At 45.4% G+C, this 14,657-nt stretch overlaps 1 protein-coding gene across 1 annotated transcript in view; it reads right to left on the minus strand.

The window, feature by feature from the left end:
• The window catches only part of KIF26B (kinesin family member 26B), a 286,675-nt gene that overhangs the window by 1,682 nt on the left and 270,336 nt on the right, over window positions 1-14,657 (minus strand). Inside the window, exons 12-15 of the mRNA XM_021716370.1 lie at window positions 13,337-13,456; window positions 13,130-13,220; window positions 5,958-6,160; window positions 5,276-5,426 (exon numbers count right to left, since the gene is read on the minus strand). Of these exons, the coding sequence (XP_021572045.1) occupies window positions 5,276-5,426; window positions 5,958-6,160; window positions 13,130-13,220; window positions 13,337-13,456 (565 nt within the window). The remainder of the gene's footprint in view (window positions 1-5,275; window positions 5,427-5,957; window positions 6,161-13,129; window positions 13,221-13,336; window positions 13,457-14,657) is intronic.

Here is a 14,657-nt window from a genome sequence, read left to right on the forward strand (position 1 = left end):
AAAAAAAAAAAAAAAAAAAAAAGATTCCTTAAACTTAGAAGGCAAGTTGAGACTTATAATCCAGATGCCTTCCCTGATGTTTAGACCTACACAGAGTGAAAAGCCTCTGTCCTTCAATTTCTGAAGAGTGGGTATCTGGGGTCAATCCCTACTGCCCAGTGGTGGTGGGACAGGAGGTGGGCTGCCTGGTCTTGGCTCCAGGCGTACAGCACAGGGCCCAGGACCAGGGAGACAGACATGGATGGCAGCCAAGGATGGGGTGTCCCTGGAACCTAAGGCAGGACACTTGCATTTGATTCCCGGCTTGGTCACACTAGCTCTGTGGCCTTAACCTCTGCTAGCACAGTTTCCTTACAAGTAACATGAACGTACAGGATAAGGTGTCCCCTCCTACCCCTCCTAATTCAACAGAGTACTAGAAGTCCTATCCAGAGCAATCAGGCAGGAGAAAGAAATCAGGAACTCTCTTTGCAGATTATATGATTCCACACCTAAAAAACCCTTGAGAGTCTGTCAAAAACCTCCCCCCACCGATAAACAACTTCAGTAAAGTCTTGGGATACAAAGCGGACATGCAAAAGACAGCTGCATTTGTATACACCAACTGCAAGCAGGCTGAGAACCCAGTAAAAAGCATGATTCCATTCACAATAGCCACCAAAAAAATGAAATACCTTGGCATCTACCTAACCAAAGAAGAGTAAGACCTTTACAATGAAAACTACAAAACACTGCTCAAAGAAATCAAGGATAATACAAACAAATGGAAAAACATCCCACACTCATGGACTGGAAGAATCAGTATTGTCAAAACGTCCCTCCCACCCAAGGCAGTCTACAGACTGAATACAATCCCCATCAAAAGTGCCAACATCATTTTTCACAGACCTAGAAAAGACAATACAGAAATCTATATGGAAGCCAAAAAGAGCATGAATAGCTAAAGTAGTCCTCAGCAAAAGGAATAAAGCTGGAGGTACCACACTTCCAGGTTTTAAACTCTATCACAAGGTTACAGTAACTAAGACAGCATGGTATTGGCACAGAATAGGCACACAGACGAGTGGAACAAGACAGAGAATCTAGAAATAAAAACATGGTCCCTCAATCATCTTTGAAAATGCCATCAAAAACAAACACTGGGGAAAGGAAACCATATTTAGCAAATGGTGTTGGAAAAAACTAGCTAGCCACATGCAGAAGAATGAAACTGCATTCCTACCTATCACCATACACAGAAATTAACTTAAAACCTCAAACTATACTAGACAATATACCAGGTTTTTCTGCAGCATATTTTGAAAATCTTCTAGAGAAAAGAGAGAAAACCAACTTTGAACCAGCAGAAGGGGGGCTAAGGTAGATGACTGCTTCTATTACCATGCATTCAAGGAGCAAGAATCACCTGAGAAATGTGAGCCCGAATAAGAAAAGTCTCAGACATCTGTGGAAGAGGAAGAGACCCCAGTTACCATCTTAGAATCTTCTGAAGAAGATAAGGAAAAAGAGAAAGTTCCTGCTTTCAAAATCCAAGCTGCCTTCCAGGACACATGGTCAAAGAGGTGGTAAAGAAAATTAAAATAGATAATCTTCAAAATGAAGAAACAGAGGAAAACATGTGAGGACACTGGTTTTACTCTCAGAAAACATGAAGAAATAATCAAAATTCATCAACCTTGTTTTTAGTGCCATTTTTTTCCTTAGTAAAGGAGATTTGATGTTATGAAATAGGATTTGTTGCTGTTGTGAAAATCTGTCATAAGCATTTGTTTACTAAACATACCACTGAAACAAAAAAAAAGGAAGAAAATTTAAGGAACACCCTCCTGGACACTGGAGTAAGCAATGAATTCATGGTCAAGTCTTCAAAAGCAAATGCAACAAAAGCTAAGAGTGACAGGTTGTACCTTATCAAACTGAAAAGTTTTTGCATAGCAAAAGAAACCATCAAAAGAGTAAAGAGATGACCCATGGAATAGGAAAAAACATTTGCAAGCTATGCATCTGGCAAAGGCCTAACATATAGTGATCTACAAGGAACTCAAACAAATTTAAGAGAAAACAAACAAACCCATTAAAAAGTGGGTAAAGGACATGAATAGGCACTTCTCAAAGGATAACATCCAAGCAGCCAGCAAACACATGAAAAAATGTTCAACCTCACTAATCATCAGAGGAGTGCAAGTCAAAACTATAATGAGATCCACCTAAGACTTGTAAGAACGTTTATCATTAAAAAGTCAAAAAACAAAAGGTGCTGACAGTTGTGGAGAAAAAAGAATGCTTCTACACTTTGGTGGAAAAGTAAGCTAGTTCAACCTTTGTGGAAAGCAGTGTGATGATTTCTCAAATAACTAAAATGTGAGCTTCCATACAATCCAGCAGTGCCTCTCCTGGGAATATTCTCAGATGAAGATAAATCACTCTACCAAAAAGATACCTGCACACATATGTTCGTTGCAGCACTATTCACAATAGCAAAAACATGGACCCAACACAGATGTCCATCAAAAGTGGACTGGATAAAGAAAATGTGGTACAGATACATGATGGAATATTACACAGCCATAAAGAAGAGCCAAATCATGACCTTCGCAACAACATGGAAACAGCTGGAAACCATCATACTAAGTGAATTATCACAGAAACAAAGAACTGAATAATGTATGTTCTCATTCATAAGCAGGCCGTGATCACTGGTCACACAGTCACAAGGGTGGGACTGGCAGACACTGGACATTGCCAGGGGAGGGAAGGAGTGAAGAGGGAGGGGAGCACGTGGCAACACACTGGGTACCTGGTCCACTGTTGGGGGAGAGAGGGCCAGTTAGAAGCCCAAACTTCACCTGCACGCAACTTACTTAAGTAAATCCTCATTTGTATCCCACAACTGTAAAATTTAAAAAGAAGAATTATTCCTACTCTGTCTACCCTATCCACTTTGAGTTGTTGTGAAGAATAAAATAAAAATGAGATAATGAATGTGAACCTGGTCTGAAAACTGTGCCAAGCTATAGAAACATTGAGGATTATGATGAAAGCTGACTTTTTTTTGCAGACGTCCTGAGATCTGGGCAATAAGGTGACTTGCTCCAAGTGGCACTGTTAATCAGGACTACAGCTGTGAGGAGACTGATGGCCCCTAAATACCAGTCTAATATTTTAAAAACAAAACAAAAAAGCAAAACAACTCAGCATACCACAACCACGTCAGGCTGGTGGTTGAAAGTGGCATCAGAACTTAAAAATAAAAGCGGAAACAGATCCTGGCACATACATTTCCATGCCTCTTACCCATAAGCAATAGTCAGTATGTGGCCCCGTTGATTTTTGTTTTCATTCCTGTTTTCAGTTCATCTTAAAGAAACAATCTGTATTTCCCCTTTCATGTAGCTTTCTGTTCATTTTCTTTCTCAGCATCAAAAACTCACTGATTTTTTTGACATGTACAAAGACAAGAAGGAAACGATTATTTCCTGGAAGCATCTAAACACGTATGTATTGATGTTTAAGCTTGTTCCCATGTTGGGAAAAAATATGACTTTGTAAGATGAAGATAATTTCCAAATATGCCTTGGGCATAATAGCTCTTGAAAAACAAAACTTTAATGAAAATAGCAAAAATGACAGAGAACTAACTGAATATATGCCCCTGGGACCTTGAAGCACTCAGGGACTCATGAAAGAAGAAAAACTGTCCACAGAGGGGAAAGAAATAAGCACGAGGTTCCATGCTTGTGCTGAGGTCAGTTATCAGCTGAGGTCCTCATGCCTGTCTGCCTGCCCCATTTGTGCCTGCAATGAAATGCCCTTGGAGGAAGAGTCCATGTCTCGGGCCAGCTTTCTAACAGACAACCTAGCTCAGTGTGTCATGCAAGCAGGACCTAAGGAAATGTCTCCTGTTGAGAACATCTATTTAGTGGAACTTTGGGATAATAATAATAATTACTGCCAGATACTGAGTTCTCATCCTGGGCCAAGCAGTGTAATAAGTGCCAGTAGACCAACAGGAACTAATTTACTCCTCACAATAACTCCAATGGAATAGGCACCATTTCCCCCCCCCCCCCCCCATTTCACAGCTAGGAAAATCAAGGTTCAGAGAGATTAAGTACTTTACTCAAGGTCCCACAGCAGTATGTGGGAAAGCTAGCATCCAAAACAGGTCTGTATGACTATTGTCACAGCCACAGATGCTGCAACTCAAACATGGCTCCATAGATTGGTTACAGTCCCAAGAACCCACTCTGGGGAGATGCTATCACCTCATATCTATGGAGGAGAAACTGCTGTAAACCACTGTTCCAGTGAATGTAAGGTGGGGCATGGCTAGGAGGCTGACAAGTCCTGCCACTTTCTTCTGCATCCAGGATCATCTCACCCAATATTGTTTCAACCAGCTTCTCTATAATGCAAACCTATGCCTCCAGCCTCCGTCTGTGGGCTTTCCGCACCCGCTAGGGAAGACTGGAAGAGGGTGGCGTGGCATACTGTGCAAGGGAGGCATGTCACAAGGGAGGCATGGGAGGCTGAGGGCCAGAGGAGGAAGGGAGGCAAGGGGACTACATTTAATGACAGAAATGTATTTTACCCCACAGACGAAGTCTCCCAACATTGGTTTCCATATCAATGTAATAGTTGGGATTGGATTAAAGTTTTATTTTGTGCTAAATGGAACGGTCAGGAACAAATAAATAAGAGACAATTGAATCTGTCTATCAAAGAGAACAAAATTGTTCTGAATTGTTATTAGATGGTTACTGTCATCCTGGGCTTTCTATTAAATGGAAATAACACTAGCTGTTGTTGTTTTTTTCACTCAAAAAATGTTTTCCTTGCTTTCTGAGTTCTCTGTGGCTTTTCTAGGATTGTACATTCTACCCTATTAAGAGCTCTATAAATTCTTGTCTATTTCAGGCTAGATATGCAGTGTGATTTTGTGGCCTAGGAGCAGATTTGTAATACAGCCTTCATGTCTGGGTGATCTTCTGCCACATGCAGGGGGAAAAATCTCATTTTCAGGTGCTTTGGACTGAGACACATAAGAAATAATCTTGCAAGAGCAATATTCACCACCCCTTTGCTGCCCCCGGCCCCTCCCACTCACCCCAGGAGAGTAGGATTGCTCACTCAGTGAGACTATCTCCATTTGATAGGCATCATGTGCCCTTGATGCAGACCCAGCCTGTAAGAGTCTCACCCGAGGCCATGTGCCAGGCCTGTCTAGCTGGTGAACCCGTTAGTCACAATGATGGGAGTGAACCGCGGGCCTTACATTCACTGAGCCATTTGTTGGGATCCAGCATCAGATACTGTTTGGTCGTCTCCAGCTCCTTCATCAGCCACTCATACTTGGCTCGGACCTCAGCAATCCTCTGCTGGCGATGCTCCAGAATTTTCAGTTTTGCATTGAAGCACATGACCTCCTAGTACACAGACAGAGAAGAAGATGGGGGTGGTGGCAGGAAGGAGAAAAGGACCTTCTACTCAAATCCAGCCCCTGCAACCTCTTTCAGAAAGGAACACTTGTAAGTAGAGTCGAGGGAAAAGGAGCTGGAAGTATGGGGGGCCTGAGTGATCTCAGCCAAGTTTCATTTCAGGCAACCCAACCACAAGGTAGGAAGGACTATTCCTTTTCTTAAATTTGGAAAGCAGATGGTGTCCCAGGCAGGACTAATGCTGGAAAAGACAGCAAACCTCATGGGTCAAGAAAAGCCCCCAAGAACACTAACCCTGCCATCTTTGAGCCTTTAGGGCATTTCAGAAAGAGAAACACAGAGTCCTCTCCAAATCCTCTGTCCAAAGCCCCTCTGCTGGGACCTAAGCTCACTGTCTGCCACCCACACAGAAGCCACTGGGAAGTCCCTCTGGGTCTGGGCCCTCTTCCTCAGGGTACCACCCTGGCACCTGCTCAGGGACTTGGTGAGGGAAATGCCACATGGGGGAGGAAGCCTCACCTTGCTGGTGCCTCCTCGTCGCCGCTGCAGGCGCTCCACGTCATCGATTTCATAGACTTTAATCTCAAAGGGTTCCCCGAGGCCCCTCTGGGTGCTCCGCAAGGGGCCATCCACCCAGCGGACCCCAGAGCTGTTGGCAGGTTTTCTCACGGGGGAGGAGGTATCGAGAGACAGTGCTGGGATGAGCCTCCGTCTCTGAGAACCTAAGGAGGGAATTAAGCCCAAAGTTACTTGTGCTGAATTTAAATCTTTCAAATTTTGTTTTTGATGTAAAGGATGAGGTCATGCCAGGCACTCCAGGATCTGTGGCAAGGCTGTTCTTGAAACACTCCTATCCCTCCCTCCCCTTTGTTAAACCAGCACTCGGGCTTTACCTCTGGAAGCTCTGGCACATCCCTGCCAAATCTTTAGAACTCCCTCCTTGTTTCCACCTGTGACACACACGTACACCCCGGCCTAGGACTGTGAGCCACAGTGGCACATCCTAAGTGTGGATATGTGAAAAGTTTCTAGTGTTTGGTATTGTAGTGAGAAGAGTTCCAGAAAACACTGTTTATTTGCAGATAAGAACAGCAGCAGCATCACTCGTTAGCATGGATTATGTGCCAGGCACCATTCAACATACTTTCACATTGACAAGCGCTGCTAGCTGCCTCCCAATACCTGCCCTCCTCTTCCTCAGCGAGAGAGACCCTGGGTTTGAGAAGGGCACATGGCCTCCCAAACAGAGACTAAACTCTTCATGGTCCAGGGGACTTAAGTTTAACCCACAGGGTATTAGCAGAAGGAGCATGTCTCCTCTAGGAAACAGTAAGGAATGCTCACTGGCGTTAATTTCCCCTACAAAGCATGCTCTGCACTAGCTCCCCTGGCTTTATATCAAATCTCACTTTTTAGAGCCCAGATCTTGATCTTGTTTATACACACACATGCAGCCACAGTTTTCCATAGAGTGCAGGCACTGATTTATGAAACTAAGAAACATCAACTACTGGAGCAAAGCAAACATCTATCTCTTTAGTGTCCAAGACATTCACAATGGGAATGAACCATATCATTGATTTTTTTTTTTACGGCAGCCCCATTGGGCTAGTTGACTTTGAGCAAACTGCTTTGCCTTTTTGTTTCAGCTCTAGCCTCTGTAATGTGGAACCTGTGAAACAACTGGAGAAGTTGGGTATGGATGGGCCTCAGGAAGGTAGGTGGGCGAGAGAAGCTGTAAGCGTCTGCATGGTGATCCAGACAGCTCCCTCTAGGCTGCAAACACTCCAGAAGAGACTCCTGTTATGCCCTTTTCTCTAGGTTTGATAAAGGTTTACATGGCCATAGAGAGAATGACTGGCACTCCTTATCTACCCTGACCCCGAGGAAGGTCAGGAGATATCCCCCTCTAAAACTGAAGTCAGTAATGTAATGGGGGGAGGGTGTCTCTCAGTGTTTGAGCCCAAGCTGAGTTCCCTCAGACATGTCCAGGCATCACTGGGATGATTCTTCTTCCAAGAATCTGTTTGCATAAGAAATAGGGAAAAGAACTGGTGTATTGGTTATCTACTGTTGTGTAACAAATTACTCCCACACTTAGTAGTTAAAACAAGCACTATCTCCCATAATCCTGTGGGTCAGGAGCCTGAAAACAACTTAGCTGGGTAGTCCTGACTCAAGGTCTCTCATGTGCTGCAGTCAAGCAGTCATCTGGGGCTGCACTCATCTGAAGGCTTGACTGGGGCTGAAGCTCCCACTTCTAAGTTCATTCATGTGACTGTTAGCTGGAGGCTTCAGTCCACTGCCATGTGGGCCTCTCTATAGGGTTATTTATGACAGGGCAGCTGGTTTTTCCCCAGAGCAAGTGAACAGAGAGGATGGGTAAGAGAGGGCACCCAAGACAAAAGCTGCAGTTTGTTTTATAACCTAATCTTAAAAGTGACATCACCATCACTTCTGCCTTTTCCAGCACAGAGACCAACCTTGGGACCATATGGGAGGGAACTATACAAGGTTGTGAGGCTGGGATCATAAGGAGCCATCTTGGAGTCTGGCCACCACAGGTGGGATGTGATCAGATGAGAAAATATCTGGAAAAAGAGCCACCCTCTGTCTTCCAATACCCACACTAGGACATCATATGAGATGGGAGTAGAGAAGTAAAAAAACCTGACTGGAGAATGACATTTCATGGGGGTTACAATAGCTTAATAGAAATAACTTGACAGGTATCTAATTTCCACTGCCTTCTTTCCATGCCATCTGGCAACTTTCTAAACTTCCTCACCATGTCAGTGCCTCCCAGGGTGGGAAGTGAGTGCCTAATGTCAAGTTAGCTGTGGTCTGGGGGATAGGAATCCCTTTTCCAGCACACTAACGAACATGTATTGTGGATTCTCATAAAGTTTTGAATTTGGGTGCCAGTACATAAATCCCATGAATAAACTGGTATCCGATTCTTGCACCTACAATGGAGGCGGTCTCCCTACCCCTGTCTCTCTCCAGAGGCACACATGAGCCTCACTAGGTGGTGACAGAAAAGCAGAGGACTGAGAAAGGGGAAAGTGGTTAGGTCAAGGAGTTTAATGACCTGAAGGGAGTTTCATGGGTAGAGATGGTATCCTCACATTGCTCAAAAGGGCACAGGAAGCGATGGTACCAACATGTGATGCCATCGCTGGGTGAAGACTGATCAGAGGACCTTGGTCTGGTCCCCCATGGAAATGAGATTCCTTAGGTTTTTGCACGCTCCACCATCTCCACCTGTCAAGCAGATGCCCCCAGCTCCCTGCTGAACCCAGTCTCTGCCAGTGATCACTTCTTTCTAGGCTGCGGGTGGGGTCAGGACAGCATCAGCTTTAAGGAAGGTGTGGGGGAAGCACCCCAATCTGGCAAGAGTTGTGTGGTAGCCTATTGAATGCTACCTCTCTGATCTGGGGTTGCACTTCTAGGACCAGCCTCCTCCTCTCAATCACTCCCTGCCCATTCACCACCTAGCAATCAGTCTGGACATGTAGAAGTCCAGTGAGTACAAAAACACTTAGGCTGGTAACTGCCAACACAGTTTTACTGCATGAGATGGCCTAGATTTGACCTGAGGAAGTCAATGCTGGTACCTCAATGAATCCTCCAACCAGGTCCCCTCCCACTGAACAGAAGCACTGTGACCCCTCTCACGTCCAGGCTTGGCCGACAGCTGCATAGAGTAAGAGGAGCCACTGACCCATCATGTCCATCTCACGCTATCATCTGCAGCCCAGGTGAGAAGTCTGACACTGGTCCTTTCATTCTTAGCATCCCTGAGTCCGGACAGAAGTCTGATGATGTTGCCACTTAGGTCAAATGTCAGGAGACACGGGCATTCTGAGTGCTGAGGCCTCACAACACTTCCTGGGAAATATGCTCTCTTCATTCTCAAACTCCTGTTCCTGAAAGCCCTCTAGCACAGCCCTCCCCTCACTACCCACTGTCCGAACTGACTCAAGGTGGAAGCACTAAGAAGCATGAAGCATGAATGTTGAAAGGAACCGCAGACATCAGAGAGGAAAGAGAGAATATGAATCAACATGTGTGATTGTTTTCTACCAGCAAGAAGCCAGCTCCATGGTCTCTCAGATGAATGATGATGGTCTTGGCTCTATGGCTTGGTATAAGGCTTTGATGCAAGAGTCAAATGTTCCCAAGCTGGAGAGGAGCAAGAGGTGGATGCCCCATGGCTACAAAGCTCTCTAGTTAGAGCTCAGGCCTTCTCGCATGCTCTATGATTCTCAGCCCCGTACCCAGAACCACCATGCCACCTCCACCCGCTCTCTCCAAGGGTCTGCTCTGAATAGCTTCCTTGGTGTCTTGGGGAATTGATTACTTTTCTTCTTTTTTTCCCAACTGTATATTTACAAAGTTTCTCTCATAATGAACCTTTTCTCATCTGTCTCTTAGAAACACTCTGGAAATCTTAAATCTGCCAGCAAGCAGCTCGGCTTCCTCCAGTTTTCATTAAGTCAGTGACCACTGCGTTTCTTGAAGTTATTAAAACAAAACCAGGATGCACCTGAGAACCAAACGAACAGCAGAGGGTTGGCAAAGCAAACCACGGTGCTCTTGGGCCCTGGTGAGGATCAGTTAGTCACAGGCATTTGTACAGCAGTGCTCTGTGAACCGAACCTGGTACCCTAGGAACTCAATTCACTACAGGCAGCAATCGCAGCCCACAAGATGGGCCCATCAGTCAAGTTTATGCAGCACCAGGAGAAGGGAAAGCATAGTGTTCGGTGCTTAGAATGACAAAAAATATAGTAGACTAAACTCAACACTTGAAGCACTTATTACCAATAGGACAAAAGATCAGAAATACATAGGAAAGAAATGAGTTAACTTTTAGGACTATGCTGCCAGTCAACGAATCTATCAATGGTATCCAAAAGTAACCTACATGAGTTCAATGCTGGGTACCAAGCAGGTGGAGTCAAGTATAGAGCAGGCCTTGTAGGAGCTCATGTCCAGGCAGGTCAAGGCCTGGGTGCATCCCAGAACCAACATGCTTCCCTGGGGTAGCTTCTCTTTCGGGGAGACAATCTCTCACTCCTGGGTTTTCTGGATGCTGAGTCACACCAAACCCAGGCATCCTTGCAGTGGGGATGAACTTCACTCAGACCAAGGTGCTCGCCTAGCTATCAAACTTATCCATCCAACCCAAGAGAAGGAAAGTGAGAGAAAGAAGCCAAGGGGGTAGCACACCACATTAAGATGAAACGTAAGGGCCCAGAAGAAGAAGACAGAGTGTGCCTGAGGAGAGTTCAAGTGATATGTAACAGATGATGCAAGAGGGATGTGGTAGTGTTAGGATTGAGGGCTCGGGGTGGGACTCACCTGGTGCAACCATGGCATACACTGTGTGCCACTGATTTATGGCCTCTTAGCAGCTTACAGGCACCCTGGCCAGGACATACATTTGTTACCCACCTGTCCTGGCTGTCACCACTCTTAATTCATGGCTATAGGTCGTATATAATTTCACGTCACTGATCACAGAGGGGCTAGCAAGGAACTGTGGATGGATCAATGAAAATCCATCAATGAAAACAACATGATGTTTCTGTCACTTTATCACCTTCCTGGTCAAGAATCTATAGTGACTCCCCATTGCCAACTGCAGTAATACATTGTATATTCTCACTGCAGTTCTCTAGAACTATGTAGACTATAGAAAGAAGTGCACTGCTATTATAGTTCCCAGATGTTCAAGGTATAACTTAATCTGGATTTCTGTTTTCTATCTCTCATTGCACTCATTTGGAATACCCCCCTTTTAAAGTTACTCTCACTATGCTGCCCTCAGGCCCCGTTTTTACTGCCCTAGCCCACAATGCACTCCACCCCCTCTGCCTGTCCAGATGGAAGCATCCTCCACAGCCAGCTCAATCCCGATGTTTCTCTGCAGCCTTGGACTTACGGGATCCTGCCTTTGTCTGAATGCCTCCTCCACTGGTGGAGGCCTGACTATATCACTCAGCACTTGGCAATGTACCTCCCTTCCTGTTCTGTGTTCCAGGCTTTTCATCTTTGCTCTCCAATTAGATTACAAGTTTCTTACAGTAGCCTTGTCTTCCATGCTCCCTACCCAAGACTTCCACATCACCGAGCTCTAAGAGCATAGAAGATACCTGGTCAATGTTTCACAATAGAAAATAAATCCAATTGACTATGGGTCCTCTTAAGGAAAGGGTGACATATGACCATCAATAGTTTTAATATTATTTGCATAGTCTCATATGATATGGGCAGTGGTGAGACCATATCTGTTTTCTACCAATCTTCTTACTTTACTTGTTATATGAGAAAATTGAAGCCCAGAGAGGATAGCTATTCCTGAAAAGTCACACAGCCCAAGTCTCCTGCTTTCTTGCTACACTCTGCTATGGCCAATGGAACATGCACAGTCCTGTGTACTTCCCAGTAACAAACATCTCTAAGAATGGGACCAAAATGATGAACCAGTAATGTTAGGTTGTTTCTGCTATTACATGCACTGCAGAGGAATCAGAGCGCTCAAGGTTATTTTCCTAGTAATGTAATTTTCGTTTACTTTAACTATGGAAATAACTAAAGCATTAAAATTTTCCAAATTCAAAAGCCATCTCAGATAAAAGATAACTGCCTGTCTCCTCTGTAGCTGCAGACATCTCTCGTAATTGTAAACTCTAGCCATCTAGTTAGGAATTTCCTTTGAGGAGTCTTATGGCTTCTCTTAAAGAAGTTGCTTTTGATTTATGCTGATCATGTCTGACAGCCAGCATTTCTCTTAATAATAATCATAAATAAGCGAGACAAGGTCACCTAACCTGAAACAAGCACATCTCCACTGCCATATCCATCATGGAGCCCTGGATCTACGGCAGCTGATTACAAGGGTCCACTGCTCTTGGCACTCTAAGTGAAATCCCATCTCCAGCACCTACCCTGGCATTTTTATTTCGCACCGCTTTCTTCCAATAGCCTTACCTAACAAGAGGCCCTCAGAGGACAGCTTTATGAAAGGACTTAGCCCAGAGCAAGGGCATGGGCAGAGCCTGCAGCCTGCTCTCCAAGCAGTTATTTCACACATTTTCCTCACAATTTTTCTTCTCTTTACTCCAGTGTAGCTCCCGAACCAAAGAAATGAAAGTCTTGAAAAAAATTTAAAAGATATTTAAGGAGTGAAACGAGTTGGTAGACTCAAGTCACTAGAGTATGTGAAAGTACTCTGTAGCACTAAAACACATGTGACCACGTAGCAAACGCCACACAGTAACCCGGACTTTGAAGACCAAGTATGGGTAGATTATAATAACGAGGTTTAATCAACCAGGGACTGGGGAGGCCAGCAGGTGTTTATTTTGTTTGTTTTTGTTTTTTCCTGCAAAGACTGGGCTTAGATAGGCCTTCTTATTATTTTTAGTAACTAATATTAGTATGTTTCAATGCCCTTGGCCCTGTCAGTAGGACACAGCAGTTGCTATGCTACGCTGAATGACTTTTCATTTTCAGTTGGTCTTATATGGGGTTCTGCTCTGAGGTCTATTGCTGAGATTGAGGGGTGAAGTTAAGCACGAAGTATATCAAAGACTGAAGCACACACCACCTGGGAAATAAAGATGTCAAGGTGCTGACAACCATGATGATTCCTCACCGCGCTTAGAGCATAACATCCTCACAACTGAGTTCCGTGGGGTGAGTGGATGGGATGGGGATGTCTACATCGTAAAACGGCATCTGCATGACTGCATACTCCCTTGAGGAGGATTTCTTTGATTCGAGGAAGACAAATGGTTTATGATGTGCACTGATCATAGCCTGTACGTTTAGGTTGGAACACTCCAGAGCTTGTGCTCACTTTTGGTGGGAGAACAGGAAAAACCAACCTCATGACTGAGAGAAAAAGCCTCCTGGGCAGTTTCTGGGGCATCTGCTGGAGCTGCAGGAAAGGGGAGGCCCCACTTCACCAGGCCTCCATCTTTTAATTCCAGACATGCTGCTGGCACCTATACTCCACAGGGCAAGGGCTTCTGAGAGCTCTTGGAGAGCCTCTCCTTGCACAGAAGGATGGTGGGATGGCAGAGGACAGACCAGGAGGACAGGACCCCAGGCCACCCTCACTGTGACCAAGGCTCAGAATTGCACACAGGGCTCGGCACAAGATTTTGTCTCGTTAAAAAAATCAGTCCTTAGGCTAAAGAATGAATAGGGGAAGACATTTAAGAGCAGAGATGATTCCAGGCATAATTCTCAAGTAGCTTACTTCGTTCTTGGTACCTTTTACCTGTGTGTGGGTTTTTTTTCTTTCTTCACTGTCCTTTCATTTCACCTGCCCATGACCAGGGCCACCAGTTCTGATGGGTCTTGGGTCTTCTTCTTGCCCGTCATAACATACCGTCATGTGTCACCCAAAATGTCAATTAACAAGTCAGTGGACCTTATACATTAGTTCTGGAGTGTGTGTCTTTTTTTTTTTTTTAAATTTATGTAGAGACGAGTTCTTGCCAAGCTGCCCAGGCTGGTCTCGAACCCACAGGCTCAGGCAATCCACTCGCCTAGGCCTCCCAAAGTGCTGGGATTACAGGCTGAGCCACCGAGCCCAGCCCAAGTGTGTGCCCTTTGATAGGAAGCTCCTAGAGATGGCATAGACTTCCTCCCAAAGCACGCATCTCGGGCACTGTAGTGGGTGTGTGTACATTGTGCCGCAGGATATATGTGTGTGTAAGAAGGCACTGCAGGCCTTGGGGCAAGGTGCATATGTGACTGTCCACGAGTGTCTTTGGGTGGAGTTGGAGGAAGAGCCTCTCCCATTGTCCTTTCAATGAGAGAGGCTGCCAGTCTTGGAGGCCCACACCTCACATGTTGGCTTCTACAACATTAGGTTTATGAGGGCAGTTATCCTGACCCGACCCTGCCGAAGGTTCTAAACAGTACATGGTATTCTCCGTCATCGAGCAGATCAACCCAAGTCTCTGGGCACCGGATGAGGGGAATAGGTAGTGGAAGAGCCCGTCTCCCCCACAGCTAGCGGGTGCGGGCGATGCGGCTTGTTGCATCCGGAGCCCTGGCCTTCCCACCAAGGCGACTTCGCAGCCTTAAGGCCGACGAAGCACACAGCAGGGCCGGTTTGCTTCTTAACAGCGAAACTCTCCAGGGTCAAGTGCCCGGCAGAGACCTGCGGGGCAGCCTGTGCGGAGCGGGGCGGCC

This window comes from Carlito syrichta, unplaced genomic scaffold, assembly GCF_000164805.1.
Source record: "Carlito syrichta isolate Samal-C Ts95f unplaced genomic scaffold, Tarsius_syrichta-2.0.1 Scaffold308800, whole genome shotgun sequence".
Lineage (NCBI taxonomy): Eukaryota > Metazoa > Chordata > Mammalia > Primates > Tarsiidae > Carlito > Carlito syrichta.